General features: G+C 37.3%; 1 protein-coding gene across 1 annotated transcript in view; it reads right to left on the reverse strand.

Annotated features, from left to right (window-relative positions):
* GRIA4 (glutamate receptor, ionotropic, AMPA 4) overlaps positions 1-19,326 on the reverse strand; it is an 80,521-nt gene that overhangs the window by 38,430 nt on the left and 22,765 nt on the right. Inside the window, exons 6-9 of the mRNA XM_009701496.1 lie at positions 18,844-19,050; positions 11,703-12,073; positions 10,153-10,351; positions 4,747-4,994 (exon numbers count right to left, since the gene is read on the reverse strand). Of these exons, the coding sequence (XP_009699798.1) occupies positions 4,747-4,994; positions 10,153-10,351; positions 11,703-12,073; positions 18,844-19,050 (1,025 nt within the window). The remainder of the gene's footprint in view (positions 1-4,746; positions 4,995-10,152; positions 10,352-11,702; positions 12,074-18,843; positions 19,051-19,326) is intronic.

A 19,326-nucleotide genomic window follows, 5' to 3' on the forward strand; every position in this document is an offset into this window, starting at 1 on the left:
AGTTGTTAGAATGATAAGAAAATTATATCCGCATCACCTGTTTCACTGATGCACTTCCCACATTTCCCACCTCATGCTAATAGAAACACAGTAAAGAACGGATAAAGAACTGGCACCTTGGTGTAAAGAGTCAGTTCATGTTACCGGCTGTCACATTGCAAAGAACCAACAGACATCACCATGTGGACCTTTTTACCTTCCTCTCCAGAACACAAATAATTTCTCCTAAAGTCAAACTGGAGTTATTTCTTTACCACATAAAAAGAATAGAGACTTGAATAATGAAATATATAATCCCAGATTCATATCTATAAACTTTAACCATAATTGCAATAATGGGAACTTAATATAGCTCTGGATTTCATGAGGTTGGTGAACAACCATCACCAATCTCTGAAATACATCAACACATCTATACACAATAGTTTTTTTATTATTTGGCTAGATCTAATCCTGCCATTCTCATCTGGCTGCACTCAGAGTGATCCAACCGACATGCATGACCTGAGCAGGTTTCACTCATCCACACTGCATACTGTTGGCCGCAGGACAGGACAGCCAAATGTCCTTAGTTAAAACAGTCACAGAAACAGTGATGACAACTCCTCCTTTTTTAGCCCAACCTGCCATTCACCTTTGCATCAAACAGCTTCAAGGTACAAAAAGTAGAAAAAGCTTTAAGTGTACCTTTAAGACAATATTGCCCCTACTTCCTTCTTCATTACCTCTCAGAGTGGAGAACTCTTTCCTGTTCATCACTACTCAAACTTGTTTATGATGCCTACATATCTAACACAGAAAATCAGAGGCATGCAAGGCATAGGATTTGCATAGTACAAGATCTCCAGGTGTTGTCCTCTAGAAACACAGATTACTGCAAGTGGCAAGGCAGACAAGCCAGGGGTGATCCACAATGGCCAGAAGTCTGGCCACGAGAACGTCTTCTAGTGACAACAGATTTAAAAAGGCAGGTCTTGCTAAGGAGACAAGCAGCACTCTCTTAACCACCTTTGAAAACACCACCTTCGAAGAAAAAAACTCATTAATTCACACTGATTACTACACAGTAGTTTTGGAAGGATACCTACCGTGGTAGGAGGAGGAAACAGTAAGGACGGCTGGGTAGTGCCATGAAAGAAACTCAATCTTTGTTGTGATGAGAGGCTTTGCCCTCAACCCCATGCTCCTTCTCAATAACCCCATGCTCCTTCTCAATTACGTCAGTCTTTTACAACATTATATAGAAATGAATATCACTGAAAAGGAAGGAAGGAAGGAGACACACATGATGTGTAACGTGGTACTGCCCGGTGGGCATAAAAGCAACACACATCAGGCATTTCCCATTCTCCTCCATCCAGTGATATGCATGAATCCTAATACTGCACCAGCACTGAGAAGAAATCATTTCAATTAGCCAATAGGTACTGGTTGAACACCACAGGAGTGTAGCATGGAACCCAGTAAGGAAGAGTTTCAAATTAAAATCCACTACCCTGCTCATGTGTAGGGTCATGAGCAACAGAGAGACCAGTCCCTGGATCGCTCTGACTGGTGGATTTCATCTGCATGAATGAACTGATGGGTACGTGCTCTGTAATGAACATGAGCCCGGTGATGTGATGGCAGGGAACCATCGCTAGTCCTATGCTACAGGAAGAAGTCTGATTTAGATTACTCCACTTTCTGTCAATGTTAGATGTGTGCAAATATATGGTCTGGTTCTCCATACACTGACATCAAGTTTACGCAGCTGTTACTACATTTTCTAATCATTGTAAGTAGGAGGAGGATTAAGACTAAAATATCTCTAGTGAAATAGGTATTCAAAGAGTTCAGTGAAGAATTTGATATGAATAATTCATTTTAAAAAATTGATATTTTTCCCTAGTCCTGAACAGCCCAAGAATAGAGTGTGAATAACATTTATATGCTATGCAATTATTTGTGAACTACATCAAGTAATTTGTGGTCTACATATAACTCAAATAGGAAATTATAATTATTAAATAAAATATAGAATTTACAACTCCCATAGCAAATTATGTCTTTTGACTAATTTATGTAATGAGCTTAGCTAGTCTGCCCTTCATGGATTTCAAACTGCATGTTCAATATTTGTAATTATCTGTGCAGGCAGCAGTTATATAAGTCATTTGATCAGTAACAGAAACACTACCATGTGGGATGCAGTCAAAATAGCAAACCCAGCATATTCTACATTTTCAAACAACTCAGAAAATACTGAAGCATGCAGTTAAAATTTACAGCTGAGTCTTTTCCATTCAAAAGCACAAGGTTAGGAAGCTTTCTCCCTCTTCAGTAAGCACTACTGTCTATAGACATACATGGAAGATGTGATACGAATGTGAGGCATTGCTTGTTCTTTATTTCTGTCCAGAACATTAAGTGTGTTGCTTAATGTTTTTAATAGGTGAGCAGCACTGATGTGTTGCCTGAGGTTTGTCACTGGGGCCGGAGAAGGAATGGGGTGCAGCAGGAGAACAAGCAGCTTAGCACATGTGAAAGATAGGCTCGGGAAAGACATGGACATGGACAGCCAGTCGAGACAGCTTAAAAGAAGATTTGGTCCAATTTTCAGGTTGGGTAGGATTTTCCCTATTCTGCTTTTTGAAACACATTTGAAGGTAGGATGTGAAAAACTAAATGCTTTTGATCACATCACCCTAATGATAGTTGCTGACTCCCAGTTAGACCAAACTGTGGCCTTGCTGAAATGCATGGGATCTCGGTCTTAGCTGGGATGGAACCAGGATTTCACACTTGATCCTTACAATCATGGTCGTGTTCTTTCTCTCTGTTTTATTAAACTGTCTTACTAGGCCCTCTTCCTTCTAACTGCTTCATGTCTTGTCTCCATTACTCCTAGATATTTTTATCCAACCAACTGAACAAACCTGAAATAAGCCCAAATTTGACACAAATCAACCTTCACTGGCTACTAGTGCTTGTTATAGTAGACTGTCTCTTGTTGGTGGTGTTGCACACTCTACAGAAAAAAGTGAGAGGGACTAAAGAGCACGATAAAGCACGCTTAGAGCAAACAGTGCACTGCTAGGATATATACGACAGCAGCTAAAACAATTCCTAAAAAGTTTGCCCTAGCTTTGGCCCAGTAAACATGACTGTGCTAGCAACGGGCATGTCCTTACTATGGGAAAGCAGTGCTGCCTACTGCTTCTAGGTTGTCTGAAACACTGAGGAGGAGGTAGCAATCTATTAGAAATAAAAAAATAAGTGCTTTGAAAACGTACCCAGATAATAGATCAGCCTCTCCTACTATCTGCTGCCTTTTACCTTTAACAACTCCATGAGTTCTGGATGTGTTTTTCTTTATAAATAATATTTTTATTGTTGTGATTTTCCGTCTCACCTCTTTATGTTCTCTTACTACTTTATTCAGCAGTGAAGGTGGCAGTTTTTAAATCTGAGAGGTACTGAATGTTAAGGACCAAAAATTCATATTCAATCACTGAAATAACTGGCTTGATTTTCCTCTGCACATACAAATCTTCTTTCACTGCGCATGGAAGTGCTTCTGATGATACTCCTATTCCAATCTGTGTAATACATTTAAGGTTATTGAGGTTTGTGGTATTATGTGCAGGTTAAACTGGTGAGTTAAGAGTGAGTCTAGTTATCTGCATAGTGGTAATGATGTCTCCTCTGTGGTCACGGATATATACAGGTACCTCCTTAGTTATTTCCTGCACAGAACTATGGCTCCATCTGTACTTGCAACTCCTCCCTTCAACTCACTTCATCTCCTTTGTGAATCTCTTTCATCAAAGCCTGCTGTAATCCCTTATCATGAGTACAAATTTGAGAAGTGGGGTGCTGGTTGCTCCGTGGGTCGTTCCCTCTCCCCCACTGCGCCCTATTGCCATAAGACTCCACAGGCCACAGTCCCTTAATCTGCTAGTTGCTTTTTTGCTTTGAAGAAAATTGGCAAGTCTACCAGAGGAAAATGGCAAGGTTTGTTTGCCTTAAACATTAAATACAACACAATGGTAAACGCTGCCAATTTTAACGCAGAACTAGTACCTTCACTTCTGTTTCCCTGACAATTTGAATGACAAGCAAAAGATGTTCTGCCTGTGAATCAAAAACTCTCCTACTTAACTGAACGCTTCTGCTACCATGATAAAGAAAATACTGGTGAGTTTGAAGGCAGTACTGAAATGCATAATGCTAGAAACACAAACTTTTTTTTTTCTAAATAGAAGGTGCTTTAACAAAAAGGACTTTAATGAAGTTGCTTTAATGAAGGACTAATTGCCTCCAGATGATGACATTTGAAAAAAGATGTTACAAGCAGCTTCTTATTCAGAAATTAGCAGCCAAGATCCATAAAGAAAACATAAAATGTAGGCATATTATTGATGCAGATAATGCAGGCATAACACTGCTAGAAAGGGTTGAATTTGGTGAAAAAAGCTGATGAAATAGAATAGCTGATGTTAATTCTATTGAGGCTGACTTCAAGTAGCTAGTGTTCAACCAGTTTGGTTTTTATATGGCCTTGAAAGATACGCCAACTATAGCTGCTAAATCCATATTGCAATTAGAAATGGTTACCTTTGTTCATCAAAAAAATATGAAATGGAAGAAAAGAAAAATAACATACCATGTTCACACACAAAACAAAAAGAGCTATATCAGGGACATCAGGGAAGGTGGAATACTATAACAACACATTTTATATTGTTATACTATTCCACCCACCTTAATGGAGAACCCTTCGGTGTGGCTACGCCATAGCCTTTCGAATCCAGATTTCCTCCCACTTTCATGGTGTCACATGGCTTTCGTTGCTCAATGTATTCATTCATGGTGGACTCCAGCAGGAAGGCAAACTTGCCCTTGGATTTGCGGACACGAGCTACTCCCTCTGCAGTAGTCCTAGTGAAAACTGATGGCTCAGCTGATTTCATGTAGGTCCACATCTTTTCATACACTGCTATTTTTGATCTCTGGAGAAAATTAAAAAGAAGTTAGAACAAAAGAATGTTGCAACATTTCAGAGTGGCACTGTTCAAAATAAAATCAATCATACTTAATTTTTCAAACAACTGGGATTGGGAAAATTATACTTGGATAAGGGTTTTCTTTGAATTCCATAATTATTTTAAAAGAAACAAGAAATAACAATATCAATACTATAAAATCTGGTACTATTTTTAGGTCCAGTTAGCCTCTAGCAGTCATAATAAAATAACTGCAAAGTTAAGACCGGAATTCACTGTTAGCTAAAGGCAGTTCACACAGTCAAAGTGTTGTAAAGTGTGTTTTAGGGAATTATAAATGAAATAGATATCCACAATAAACCTGTATGGGGAAGAGAAACAACAGAATAATCTCCCCATAAATATTGAGCTCAATCTTGTAGCATTTCTCAGCTCTAGCACCCACTTCTTACACCATCAAAACCACAATAACTTAAGTAAGATTTCTGCTTTCATAATTCAGAGTCCAGAATTCATCCAATTTGCATTCAGAAAGGCTGCACAACATTTCAAGACATGGTTCACAATAAAAGATGGAAACAGTAAATTGGACCAAATATGCTATTAAAGGAAACAAAATGCCCTAAGCATTTGCCTTAAACAAGTATTAGGTATGTTTTTAGAACCCCAGTATCAGTGGATTTATTTTAAAGACTATGATCCTGCTAGTAATTGAGTAAGAAATGTGCTTGCTCAAAGAATGTGCAAGAATTCGTGGCTTAGAGTGCATTAGTTGGAAATTTTCCTGTCTGGGAATGCATGGTGTAACCACAAGTAAAGACTTAAGGAAAAATAAGACTTAATAAAAAATAAAAACAAATAAAAATTTTCATTGAAAGGAAGGAAAGAAATGCTGTCAGGCTGAGAAGCTTCCCACGCTCATTAGATTCACTCAACAACTCCTTTGCTTCCTCCAGCAACAAGGATACATACATGCAAACCAGCAGTGCAGCAGCTGAACACTATACAGTGTTTTTATCTAATAACAGATGGCACTTGTCTTCTCTTATGCATGCTGCAAAAAGGACTTTTTAATCCAGTGCTCAAGTCAGCTTTTATTTGAGTCAACAGGAGTTTCTAGCTGAGCAAGATTTAGTCTATAAGCCCATTCCTACATTGTGCTGAGCGCTCCAGGAAAATATTCATAATTATAAAGCCCCAAAACAAAGGGCCTTAGAAGATTTAAACAAATATCAAATCCTGTAATCTAGGTATTATTTAAACTGACAATGGCTTTAAAAAGCCTGCAAGGGAGCCTTTGTATAGGCAAGAGTAATTTCCCTGAAGCACTTCTTTTTACCAATTACTGAATTATTGTATTATTACTTAGAAAATAATCTGTTAAGGAGGTAGGTCTAACTTGAAAGTAAGAGGCATTTAACCAGAAATGTCCAATAAAAATACCATATAGCAGAATATCATAAATTATTGTTGCTTTTTTAGCTTGTCTACATGCATCATTTTATCTTTCTGTCAAATACAATACAATTTAAATTAACAACAGCTGTGTATGTCCATAATCACCTCCTGCCTTGTCACCCTCTCTTTCCAGTGTAGTCACAGCTACTTTTCATTTATGTAATAGTGGCTGAGACCAGAGCGTAAGCTAAGCCACCCATGTATTCTCTTTGTTTTATGCTGATGTAATTTCATGGATTTAAATTTACAGACAGAAAAAAAAATGGAAGAGAGCACTAATGAATCAGGCACCATTTCAAGAATATTTATTTGCTATTGTCTGCCTTCACTTCCAATCATTTCTTACATCTTAACGTCTATATCATCAGATTCTTTATAAAGTAAACATATAATAGGTCACTTTCCTTCAAAACTAAATACATGCAACACATAAAATAGCTCTATTAGTAAGAGGAAACAATGCCCTAAATCAATTGAAAAAGGGTTGCATTTAAATCTTTTTTAGGTTCTAGTTACTTCTGCCCATCAAGAGACAAATAAACATGGGAATTCTAACAAGCATCTGCTCTGTAAGAACATTTTCTTCTCCCAAACTTTGATTTGTTAACATTCAATTTCTACATGTCAACTCAGAGTGAAAATTGAAGAGTGAACCAACAGATATTCTTTATTAACATATGTAGAAACGATACAGCTTCCCCCTGCAGTCAGCCAAGCTAGGATAATTTTCATTTAGGGCTTTTCTGAGTAGCACTCCTAAAACTAAGTTTTTTCCCTCTTGAGCAAGCTGCTCAGAAAATGCAACTCTCACTGCATCCAAAACAGAAAATAAGAGTAAATCTCTAATAGTATCAAAGTCTTCCTTTTCTTTATGTTGGCTTTAAAATGGCTTTTCCCTTTTCTGTTTTCATTCTGGAATCAAAGCAGGCTGAATAGCTGTTCAGACTTTCTGACATTTTGATCAGAAGTGACCAAATGATGAGAGAATGTCCTGAAGGCTCATCTTCAGCCAGATAATAATCACTGACAGAAAAGTTACACATGGCTCTAATCCCAAAGGCGATGATGTTTGCTTCCAACCACACAAAACGTCAGACTTGGCAAACAAGTCTTCTTGTACTATTGTTTCAGGCTAGGTCTTAATTTATGTATTATGCAAACAGTGTTTGTGCAAATATTGTCTGTCAATGATATATTATCTTTGTCCTTGTTTTGTGAAAAATATTTTTAGAAATAGCGCATACAATATCATTAACAATCACTATACTGTTGCAGAGATTAGAAATCATTCAGTAACAGGGCCTCAATTGCACTATTTAAAAAAAAGTGGTCATCAGTCTAAATCCTGATGAAGCTTCAAATTTTGCATATGCAGTTATATTTAGCATTTGTAGTTAATGTTTCCCTTTGTATTTTGAAATAAAGGAAAAAATAGAGACAACAATTATTTTCCTTCTTTTTTCTCTTAACCCTTTAAGATCAAAGTGAAAGAATGGCTGTCATTATAGACAGACAAAGAATCTTCTCTTTAAGGAGAGATCTTGTATGAAATATTGATTCAAACAAAAAAAGTATCTGTGTTTACAGGTTGATTTAAAAGAATCATGACATTTTTGTGACCAAGACTGTTTTTATGTCAAAAGATCTGACCTCACTACTTCAAAACAATGGCTGTACAAGTGTTCTGAAACTCAAGAAAACAACCCCATTCCTTTGTTCTTTACTATTTCCTGGGGAATTATTTTTTGCAATATTACCTAAAAAAACTGCAAGCACCTGATACTCTTGAAAATGCAACAAGTTAATAAATCCAAAGTTAAATCAATCTGCCTGGTCCTGAGCATCATGTTTTTAACTATCACCACAGCTTCACTGTAGTTGAAAGAACTATTTGTACGCACATATTGTGGTTACCACCTCAGCTTGTGATGGACTGAAACTGGAATTCCCAGAATTAAATACCTAACTTTCCACAAATTGATCTAAAGAAGAATCTATGGGTTAAGCATAGATAAATATAAACAATGAGTACTGAGGGATTATACTCTTTTCAAGAAAACAGGAAATCTGGCCATCTCAGGATCAAAACATTTCAGTTATCAAACAAGCCTCCTATATCTTAATGCCACCATTTCTGTAAACATCGATGAGAAATCAGGGCTTCTAGGGACCATGAGCTGAGTTTCTACCACTTGGGGTAAAAAATAAAGCTCCCAGAGAGCATCTGTAGTACCATATTTAGGTGTATACCAACACCCTTGCTATAGAAGAAGACAGGTGTCATTCAAAACCTGTCACTGAACTGTATCCATCAAAAAATGAGGCACCAAGCACCCTAGCTATTTCAGTGGGATGCCTCTAGACTTGATACAAAGAGGAAAATACTTTAAAGGGTGATTTATTTCAACATAACAGACTTGTCCTGTACAGGATGCAGAAGAGTGGTTTTCTTTCTCCACTGTCTACAGAAGAAATCTAGAAAACTAGCTTAGACTAAATTCCTTGGACAAATTCATTATGTGAAAGTTCAACCACTGTGTGTTGGTTAAGTGCCATTGCTATCTTATAAGGCATCCTCTTTTTACAGCTAATAGAAAATATTTGCAAGTCCTTCTATGGGGATATCTCTTGCAATAAAAAGGTTATTTCACTACAGTACTTTTGGGGGTGACTCAGCAGCTGCCCTTGAATTGATATTGTCTATAGTTCACAAATCCCATCCATAATTTTGTTAATGATTCACTGAGTTCAGTTTGGCCAAACTAAAAAACAGTCAAGGTCCGTGGGAGTACCTAACACAGAACAGTACCTAATACAGAACAGCCCCCTTTCAATTAGGTGATAAGAAGAAATTATCACTCCATCTTCCTTTCTTCTGAAAATGCCTTAAACTGCACCTTTCAGATAAATAATACTACTAAATTGTGTAATTTCCAAGGAAGGATTACTGGTTCACAGCATTTATTCAGAGCCATGTTCAAACACTAAACTCACATGCGTTCAGTCAGCTAGGCTTAACTTTCATCTGCTAGAGACATGAAACAGAGCAGGAGGGACTGTTTATTAGGTACTCCCTGTGATGTCCAGGCTCCCTGTTTTCCAGTTGGCAAACAATGAGGATTACGTACCAACCACACTAACACAGGAAAGCAAATGAAAATTAAATAATCAATACAGACAGCACAGACATATGAATGGCTATTTAGGCTATTTCCTAATACTCCAACCACATCCCCCGAGATATACTTTCTCTTTATTATTCATCTGAAAGTCAGCAAATTAAAAAACGCATTTCCCACCCACCACCCAAAAACCCTAAAGCAAAATGCACACAGCCAAAGCCATGAGCAGAAACAAAACCTGCAAGACTCCATGTTATCATCACAGGCTTTCAATGCTGCACATCATTTCAGTACTGTAGCTTCAGCTGAATCAATAGTGCAACGCTGCTTTAATTATCACTGGCTTCAGTATCCCTCAGGGCACCTCTTTTGCCCAATGTGACAGGATCAATAAGCTTTTCACAAATTAAAATAACTGAAAACTCCAACAAATGGTGTTGTGGGGGTAAGCATGCAGCTAAAGCATTGCAGGAATTACAAACTATATTACATATAATTGCAAAGAAACATTATTTCACACTTCCAAGCACCTTGTAAGAGCAGCCAGTAGGAAAAAAGCTGCTCTAATATACATGCCAACTTACTCTGAAGAACTCTTTGGTTGACCCTGAGTCCAGTGTCCCATAAGCGATTTCGGTTTGTTTGGCAAGGTCTTCCGCACTTTCTATGGGCGAGACCATTCGCTCAACAGTCAAGAAAGCAGCGAGGTTAGCAGTGTAGGATGAAATAATGATGAGCGTGAAGAACCACCAGACACCTCCAACAATGCGACCTGAGAGGGATCTAAACATGAATAAGATAATGCACATTTTCCTGTCTCGTGAGCCACAAAGAGAGAGAGAGAGAGAGAAGGCGCCATTATTGCTGAAGATGTATCATTAAGTAACTTTCAGTGGGAGGGAGATCCTTTACATTTTAAATACTAATAAATACTTTTTCTCTTGAATCTTAATGCTTACAGTACAGAGTCCACTGTATTAATATGTATCACGCACACACATAAGTTTGAATTCTCTTGAACAGTAATCCCAGTGTTCTTATTATTTCAGGAAATGCGTAACATAGCAAATTTTTTTTCCAAAAATACTGAATAGGTAGTCTCTTTTTGGAGACAAAAGTAAAGCATGGTAGCTGTATATTAGTAGCTTTCTCTGTTTCCTCTTAAAAAAAAAAAAAGACACAAAAGGATTTGCACATGGATTATGTCAGCTCTAGGACTAAAACGTTCCTGTCACCCAAACTTATCAAACATTCTACAAGCTACTGCAATCATTTGAACTTTCACATTTTTCTTATTAAAGAAGCAGGCATTTTGTGGTAAGAGATATTTATGTTAAGTAAAAAATTGTATTTTCCATTTTAATACCTGTAATTTGATGAGAAGGCTGTTGAAGAGTAATGTACATCCAGTCTTAATCGGTATCAGTTTTATTGCTAACTTCAATAATAGCAGAGTTAGGCCAATGCTGAACACTCTCAAAATTTCACTGTAAATGGCTAAAATGAAGCATTCAAGTTTGAAAGATTGGGTCATAATATTTAATTAAGAAGTTGTAGTTACTGCACACTAAAGTTCCAGAACATCTTAAAAGGTTGAGACATTCAGGACTGGGATCATATATCACACCTGAGGCACCCACGCTGTAAGGCATAGCTTAGTGATACAGCATGGTTTCTCAGAAACAGATGGTCAAATATTCTCTCTCTCATAGATAGCGATATTCTGGAAGCAGCGCTGTAGAACTTGATAGGGAACAGAAACGTGACATTCATTCATGCAAGAAATATTCAGCACAATAGTGTACATTTCATAATTGTAATACAATGGAACTAATCTAGCAACAATGCAGTTCCTCTGAAGTCAACTCAGTGGAATTGCCTCTGTGTGCACCTGCTGTTTCTGAGAGCAGTTTGTGGTTTATGCACATTGACATACATAAAATAAGAGTAATGACTAAAATTGAAAGCAGATTCTCTGTTGCCCCTATCATAGCTATTAAAAGAAAAAAAAAAATAAAATGAAAAGGCTTCCTAAAGAATGAACTTCAAAACACTGCCAGGAAAATAAATGAAGGAAGATTTTATGCTTCATTGTTGACAATAAAATTCAAATGTAAAAAGATTTGACACAAACCTTGGGGAAATATCACATCCTTGTTGCATAAAGGCACCCAGGGAAAACCAGAGGCTGTTGAATATGCCAAATTCATTGGGAGGTTGGTCACTGGGTCCTTCTTTCCCATCCTCTGGTTCTTCTGTGTGCCACTCATATGGGCTAAACCTGCTAACTAGGAACAGGACCACACTGACACCAATGTAGGCAAAGACTATGCACATCCAGATCTCATACGCCAAAGGGTCCAAGAAGGAAAACACTCCTGGTTTAGATTTCTGGGGCTTTTTGATCATAATGGATATCCCCAAACTCATAAAAGGCTTAGAAAAATCAATGACCTCTTCTCGTACCAAAGTGATGGTCAGAGGCGCAACAGCAATCTCTGCTTTCTATAAAGAAAAAAGAAATATAGATGTATAGATTAATTGGAGTTCACTTACACACTCAGCTAAGCAGCTAATTCCAAAGGTATGTCATTAACATCAGGATACTGTGGCTTAAATGTTCATTTTAACATCTTTCTGTTTCTTTCTGTCACAGTCTATATTTACGCAATATACTTTCAGTAAAACATACATATTGCACATATTTATTTTACAGAATTATAGAAATACTTAATTTTCCTGCTAAGGAGAAGGCTCTCAAATCTTACAGAGGTGGGCAGCAGTGTAGGTAGATCATTTTAGGTATTAATTTAGATTTAAAGTAAAGGAATTCAAGGAAGAATGAAAAATGAGAATGACCCTATTGTCACTGAATATATAGAGTTTTTTTTTATAAGAACCCAGAAAGAGTAATTTATTATCATATTTTCATAAGACACAATTGTTCTTTGAGGGAAACCAGCTCATAGACTCAAGGAAGTTCCAAATAGCATGAAGCAGCAAAGGTGATTAACTGTTGCAGTGATGCCACAAAACTGCACGCAGCTGTCTCAGGGGAAAGATAATTCAATAGGAATGAATCAGATTTTAAACAGTGCAAAAAGGCAAGTATACAGAAAATAGCTGTGCAAAATCATGCAATAAAAGAATAAAAACTGTGCTGAATCCAGTCCCATTAAAGACAGGAATAATATTTAATATGTTTCTCTAATATATTTTCAGAATGAAGATGCTAGTCTCAAATGAATCGTTATTGATGATGACGGTGATTACGGCTGCTAACAATGATGTCTGCATGACCTATAAGGTATTGTAGCTGTGCTAATGGGTCATTTCTGTCATTAGGGACACAACATTATATCAAGGTTTGCTCCTTGCCTTGCCTTGTTTGCCTTGCCTTGTACGTTAAAGCTGTCACTATAGCAGTAGTTAAGATGGGAATTGTAAGAGGAACTGGGACAAAAGATGCACCAGTGGGAGGGGAACGATGCAGAAGATGCTGAAACCTTTCTCCTGTTCATCATCACGGTGCTGTATCTAGGTTGATTCACAGAGCAGAGCCCATGCTCCGTGATCAGCATGGATTTCTATATAGCTTATGGGCTGAGGAGGGTAACTGAGCATAGCAAAATATGAAGAATTAAGAAAGAATCTCAAAAGAACACATTGTTTTGGTTGCAAATAAGGTAGGCTCACAACCTGCCTTCTGCAGTGTCATTACTCTGCTTCAGGCCTCAATATATGAGATAATTCGCCCATATTTAACCCACCTCAGGTCCAGTCATCTTTGCAGGCACAATTAAGAGTTATTAATAAATCTCCAAAATAGAGCTGTTGTAGTTTTCTTTTCTAAATACTTAGTTGACCCAAATTCATCTTAAGGGGTAGCACCTTCAGATATAGTACATAGTCCATAGTCTAGCGAAGCGTTAAGCATGATTGCCGTTTAGGATGCTCTTATGGACATTCATACTCAGTAAAATAGACAAGCATATATTTAAATCAATTTCAATGAGATTAAAACATGCTGAAAATTAAGGATGTGCTTAAATAGTTTAATCCAAGTGTTACACAAATAGTTTGTGTGATAAAGAAAAAAATCTAAACGTAGGCTTTTTTGTCATCTCACAACTTTGAAACAGATAAATGCATTTAAAATAATATGTTTTTGTTATTTTATACATGAAGTTATACTGAGCTGTATATATTTTATGGAATTTAATTTAAAACTAATTTAATGTAGTTAAAATTTAAACCTATTTTGATAGCTGTATAATTTTGAATAATTCAAAAGAACTGACTCATTCCAGTGCAATAGCCCAAAAATGAAAATTTGTATTAAAATTGTTATATATTAATCATCACATTGTATCTGTCTGAAATAGTTGTGATGCAAACACTTATCATCATAATTTTAGGTAAAGATATTACAGTTTAAGGAACATAATTAAAATTGTAATTATGCGAGCATATCAGACTATCTCTGATGCTAATTTCTTGGGTAAACATTATGATACTATTGTTAATTCTCTGAATTTTAATGTCAACTTTGTAACAGAAGGCATGTTTAAAAATTTGACTTCTTGAAGTCTTGTGATTACACAAGTCTGACTGAAATAGATATTTTATGAAGATAGGTATTATATGAAGAAAAATAACATGTCTAAAATATATTTTTAAATACCCTGAAAATTGTAAAGTAAATTTGGTTTCTGTAGTCTAATGATTGTAGGATGGCCTGGGCTACTGGAATCGCTGCCTATTTCTGTATTTCATCCCACGCATAAATTCCTTTTTTCTAGAAAAATGGTTTCCTTCCTTAGAGTCAATGTCTTTTATATTTCTAAATTTCAGCTACTGTGAATGCCTGATGTGGAGTCCTTGAAATGAATGAACTGGAAGGCTCAGGGAAACTGTGATCTATTATTGCTAATCTTCTCTGTATTTGTCACCTAGTGGTATTTTCCTTATCACAGTGTACATGATAGAGCCGGTCATTGGTCTTCAAAACTGTTGGCTAACACTTCATTTTTTGTGTCTGTAGATTGTTACTGGGATTAAAACAAAGATCCTTGAGGGCTGTTAGTTTTTACGATGTGAGGTGGAAAACTGACAGCACCATTTTAGTGTGAATTGTGGAGATTTTAAAGACCTAATTATCACACTGCATATTGTATGTGAAACACTGGACAAGATTCATCTTGCCAAAATGCTCAAAGAGTACAGGCAGAACTTGAACTACACCAGAACCAGCTGCCTACACTACTTTAAGGAGATAAAGAGGAGAAATAGGAACTTATTCCATTTCATTATGATAGCGATCTAATGTCAGATGATTCATAATGTAGATAAACCTGCTTCATGCCAATGAACGTAAAAGGACAGTACACAGCTAGGTCACAATTAGATGCCAAATAACTGGAAAAAGTGCAGCCTCCCCAATCTGATCATATTATTTATTATTTTTGTAAGACTACTGTGTGCCACAGTAAGGCCTACCTAAAGTCTTCGTTGTTGAAAGCTAAATAATGACAATAGCTGTGCATGATAATCATCAGTGTTTGTGCTTTGCCCAGTTAATGCACACCATATAATTATGGATTTATATTATTAACAATATAACAATGGTGTGAACAATTAATGATTTTGTTGCCAGTGAAATCTGTTTTGACAAAGACTAATGATACTTCACATTTCAATCAACTGCATCTGCAACAGCATTTTAATCAAGGCTGCACCACTACCAAGTACAGATGGATTCTGGATCCTCCCAATATTATACAATGGGACAAGATTAAGTCTGATGGTAAGAGACTTTTTCTTTTCCAGAATATATTATTATAACCTTGTGAATAAAACCTATGCTTGCTACAAGTTGTATGAAGGTGGTAAAGCTATCTGAGAAAAATCACGCAGGAAGTGATTTCAACTTCAGAAGCTCATGGCTTCTCAGATTTTAAACAGAAATGAGTTGTGACCTTTTGTGTTAAGCAGTGAAAGAACAGCATTCTGTGTCAGGAGAATGAATATTTAATTGGAGCTGACTGTTAGTGCATTTGGAAACACCTGTCACATGTGCTTAATGGTATTTCATCCCCAGCCAGTATTTCTCCCATGAGCTAGCTATCAAAGCCTACAGAGTCCCATAGGGACTAATGCAGGCATTTGGATACATCAGGGACAAATGACCAACATTCCCTGGTAGTTTTTAATAGAGTTCTAAAAACAAAACAGGAAAATAAACAACTTCCCACCACGACCTTCTGTACGGTCATAGCAAAACTGCACACCACAGCACTTTATACACTGTTTCCCCTGGGACATGATGAAAAATCAACTACAGAGTTTAGGTAACACCCAAGCTGCTCTGTGCAGTACCTGAAGTGTCCATGTACCAGAACGACCAATGCTGCATATGGGTCTTGAGGGGAAATGGGATAAATTTGGCACGTGTGTCCACTCTCAGTAACACGGATAGGGCTGAGCAGCATTGGTGGCACCGAGGCATTGCGGTGTGGTGTAGAGCAGGAGAGGAGGGGAGTCTTTTGTGTGGCACAGGGAAAGTCCAGTCTCACTGGCCAGCAGAAAACTGTCTGTTAATCCTTCAATGTGGTTGAGAGTTAGAAGCTGTAAAATGTTTCCAAAACAGATCGTCTCGTTAACTTGCTAAATAAATTGCAAATTCTGTTCCAAACCTGGCTGCATATAAAAAAGAGTTGCTTGAAGCATAGGCAACTACTCAGAGTACTTGTGTTTACATTTGGGGATCTATCAGAGAAGATGAACATCCTCTTACAACAGAGCTTTGCAGGAAAGTCTCTGGCTGACCAATTTTTCTGCTTTTTCTATGTGGAATAGGCCAGAGAACCTGATGCTCTGTAAATCATCTGGCAAGGACTCAAGGAAGTTGCAGGAAGGATGATCTTCATGGATTCCCTACGGAAATCTTAAGCAGCAAACTTTTCTAAGTTAACAGAAAGAACAATTTCCTTTAAAGCTACACCTGTAAAAGTACATTAAACATGCTTGGAGTAGCTCTTGGCCTTAAGGCCAGCTGGCACAGGTCAGTTTGTGTCGCTACGGTGAAAGTCATTTAACCTCTAAACCAGCACGGCTGCATTCAAGCTGCTTATAGGGAATAGTCTCTCCCCTGTCCTCATGTCCAGCTGGGCTCAGAAATTGTTTTGGATAGCAATTATGGGCCAAAAATATACCAGGGACCATAGCTGCAATTTAGCAGATGAGTCAGGCAAGTTCCAGTGCCCAGGGACACTCCCTGGTGCCACTGATATACTGGGATAGATACAACTTCAAGGAGCCTTCAGACAGCAGGGCAAATATACTGGGCAACAGCAGACTTGTGTTAGTTCTTTCAATAAAAAAGCAGCTCCAGCTCATTCCCAGAGCTCAATCCCAGAATCACAATCAGACTGCAGCCTTCCTAAACAGAGAACTGTGCAGGAGCTTTTCAACTTGGCCATCAAAACTTTAAAGGGCCTTCACCTAATTTTTTTCCATTACAAAAAATGAAGTGTTGACCATGTATTCTAGGATGTCCTCTTCCTGCAGGTGATTTAAAATAGGTTCCTTATGCCTGTGAGTTTTGTTGCTTTCAGCTGTGTTAACAGCTGCAGGTCACATTCCAGTACTGGCATGAACTTCTGTGTGAGGTTCCTAACAGCACTTTGGATTTCTGTCTCGTAATAGGGCAGTTTGGGTTTGATAAGGCAAGTTTTTCAAGATAAAAGGAAAAAAAAACACAAACCCAAACAGAAAACTAAAGTATAATTTCAAGTTTCCTCTATAATTTTCAACGAGATGACAGGCCACTGAAACCATGCATCTGGGCAAGGGAATTTTCTCACAATTTGTAAATTTTCTTGGATAACTTTAAAAACCTACTCGTGTAAAACAGTGCATAGCCATTGACATCCATGTGTTTGTTATTGCAATTAAAAGCCAGACAAGGAGTCACCTCCATTTTGATAAAATAAGTCTGAAAACCCCTTGACAATAACCTGAGAGTTGAGCTGCTTCCAAGCCACTGAAGTGGGTATAAATGCTTGGGCTTTTCCACTCTTCAAAGACACAAGTGAGCTTGGTTCCTCCAAGAACTACCAAGAACACACACAGTTTTGTGAGGCTGGTATAACATTCCCATTCCCATGTGGAAGGGAAATCAACAAAACTCTGGGGCACCATTTCCCACACTCCTACAGCACACAGTCTATTTCATGTTGAAGAGTCCTCTGAACTGATGCTAGCAGAGAAGACTTTGATATAGTTTATCAGTTGGCTGACACAAGGAACAGAAATGGAACTGCTAGAAAAGCCACTAGGCTTTTGCCACGTGTGGCCCTAACCATCACTGGAATTGTGAAAACTGCAACTGTGGAGGGACTAGCTAGTAGGCAGTAGTTTCTTATGGGGAAGCTGAGGCATGTTATGAGTTCATTGGCAGAAATGTTCTCACCTGAGTAGTTTTAGGATTTTTTTTTTATTCTACCACTGAAAGGAAAAGTTTCTCTAAGGATTCTGATCTGTTCTCAGTGCAGATACTAGCAGCTGCAGTCATCAGCAAGCACAGCTCTGAGTTTTGCTGCTTTTGGTAACACCAGGTACTGCAAATATTTATTTGGGTTTGTTGGAACTATTTTCATTAAAGATTACAACTTTATGTGTCAATAGAATTGTTAACTGTTATGTTATTCTGAAGAATCCTTCTCCAGATCACTGTATAACATAACGCTGAAGTTACCATGTTTGCTCTTAAATTTTACCATTGATGTTCATCTTAAAAGTCTGTCTTAATTATGAATTGCCTAATTGTGTACTTTCCTGTAGTGGTTTGTTATATATGTTTAACACATGATGGTTGATTCTCCATTTCTCAAACTAGACCAAGAGTCCTATCTTTTTTAAAAGATCTGTTCACCATTCCACAAAAATGAATAAATGAGTGATATTCTTCCCAACTAAGTTTTACAATGTATCAGGAATAGATGGTCTCTAGCATTAGTTCTAACATTAATGAATTCTTAAGGGATGTGCAAACTATGGATGTTCTAATGTTACAAGGTACTAGTTGAATAAATAGTAGAATTTGCATGAAACTATTTGATTTTACCTTGAAAATATATGAAAGCACAGAGACCTGAAACAGAATTCTGTTTCTTTTCTGTGACCCCAAGGTTAAATAAAATGCACACATACTTCCTATTTTATGACTTATACTATGATAAATTAAATCCTGCTTCAAAAATTGGTATGCTTACCCCGTAAACAAGTTCTCCCACCATCCCATTCCAGATTTTTGTCTCTGGATCCCTTGCTCCATATTTTCCATCAGGAACAATGGCAATTTTGTACTTGATACCAATATGTTTTGCAATTTCTGACGCCAGATCTACACAGTATCCTTCAAACTTGTCATTCCCTTCAAACGTATCATGGTTTTTCTTGAACATAACATATGGGGCTTCCTATAATGAAAGAAGTAGAACTGTAAAGGAGAAGTATACCGAATATACTCTGAAAAGTAACATGTCATCTACTGACTGAACAACACAGGTGTTATCAAAAGTTCATGAATAGTATTAGCACATTCAAATATAAATGTATGAACAGAAATAATTCTGGAAAGTTACACTATTTACACTGTAATTTGGCTTACACATTTCACAAGATTTCCCAACCTTACAAATTATGAACACAAAAGCTATCCAAGAATGCATATCAATTTTACTTTGTTTCAAATG

The sequence above is a fragment of the Cariama cristata genome, unplaced genomic scaffold (assembly GCF_000690535.1).
Source record: "Cariama cristata isolate BGI_N322 unplaced genomic scaffold, ASM69053v1 scaffold2286, whole genome shotgun sequence".
In the NCBI taxonomy this organism is placed as follows: Eukaryota; Metazoa; Chordata; class Aves; order Cariamiformes; family Cariamidae; genus Cariama; species Cariama cristata.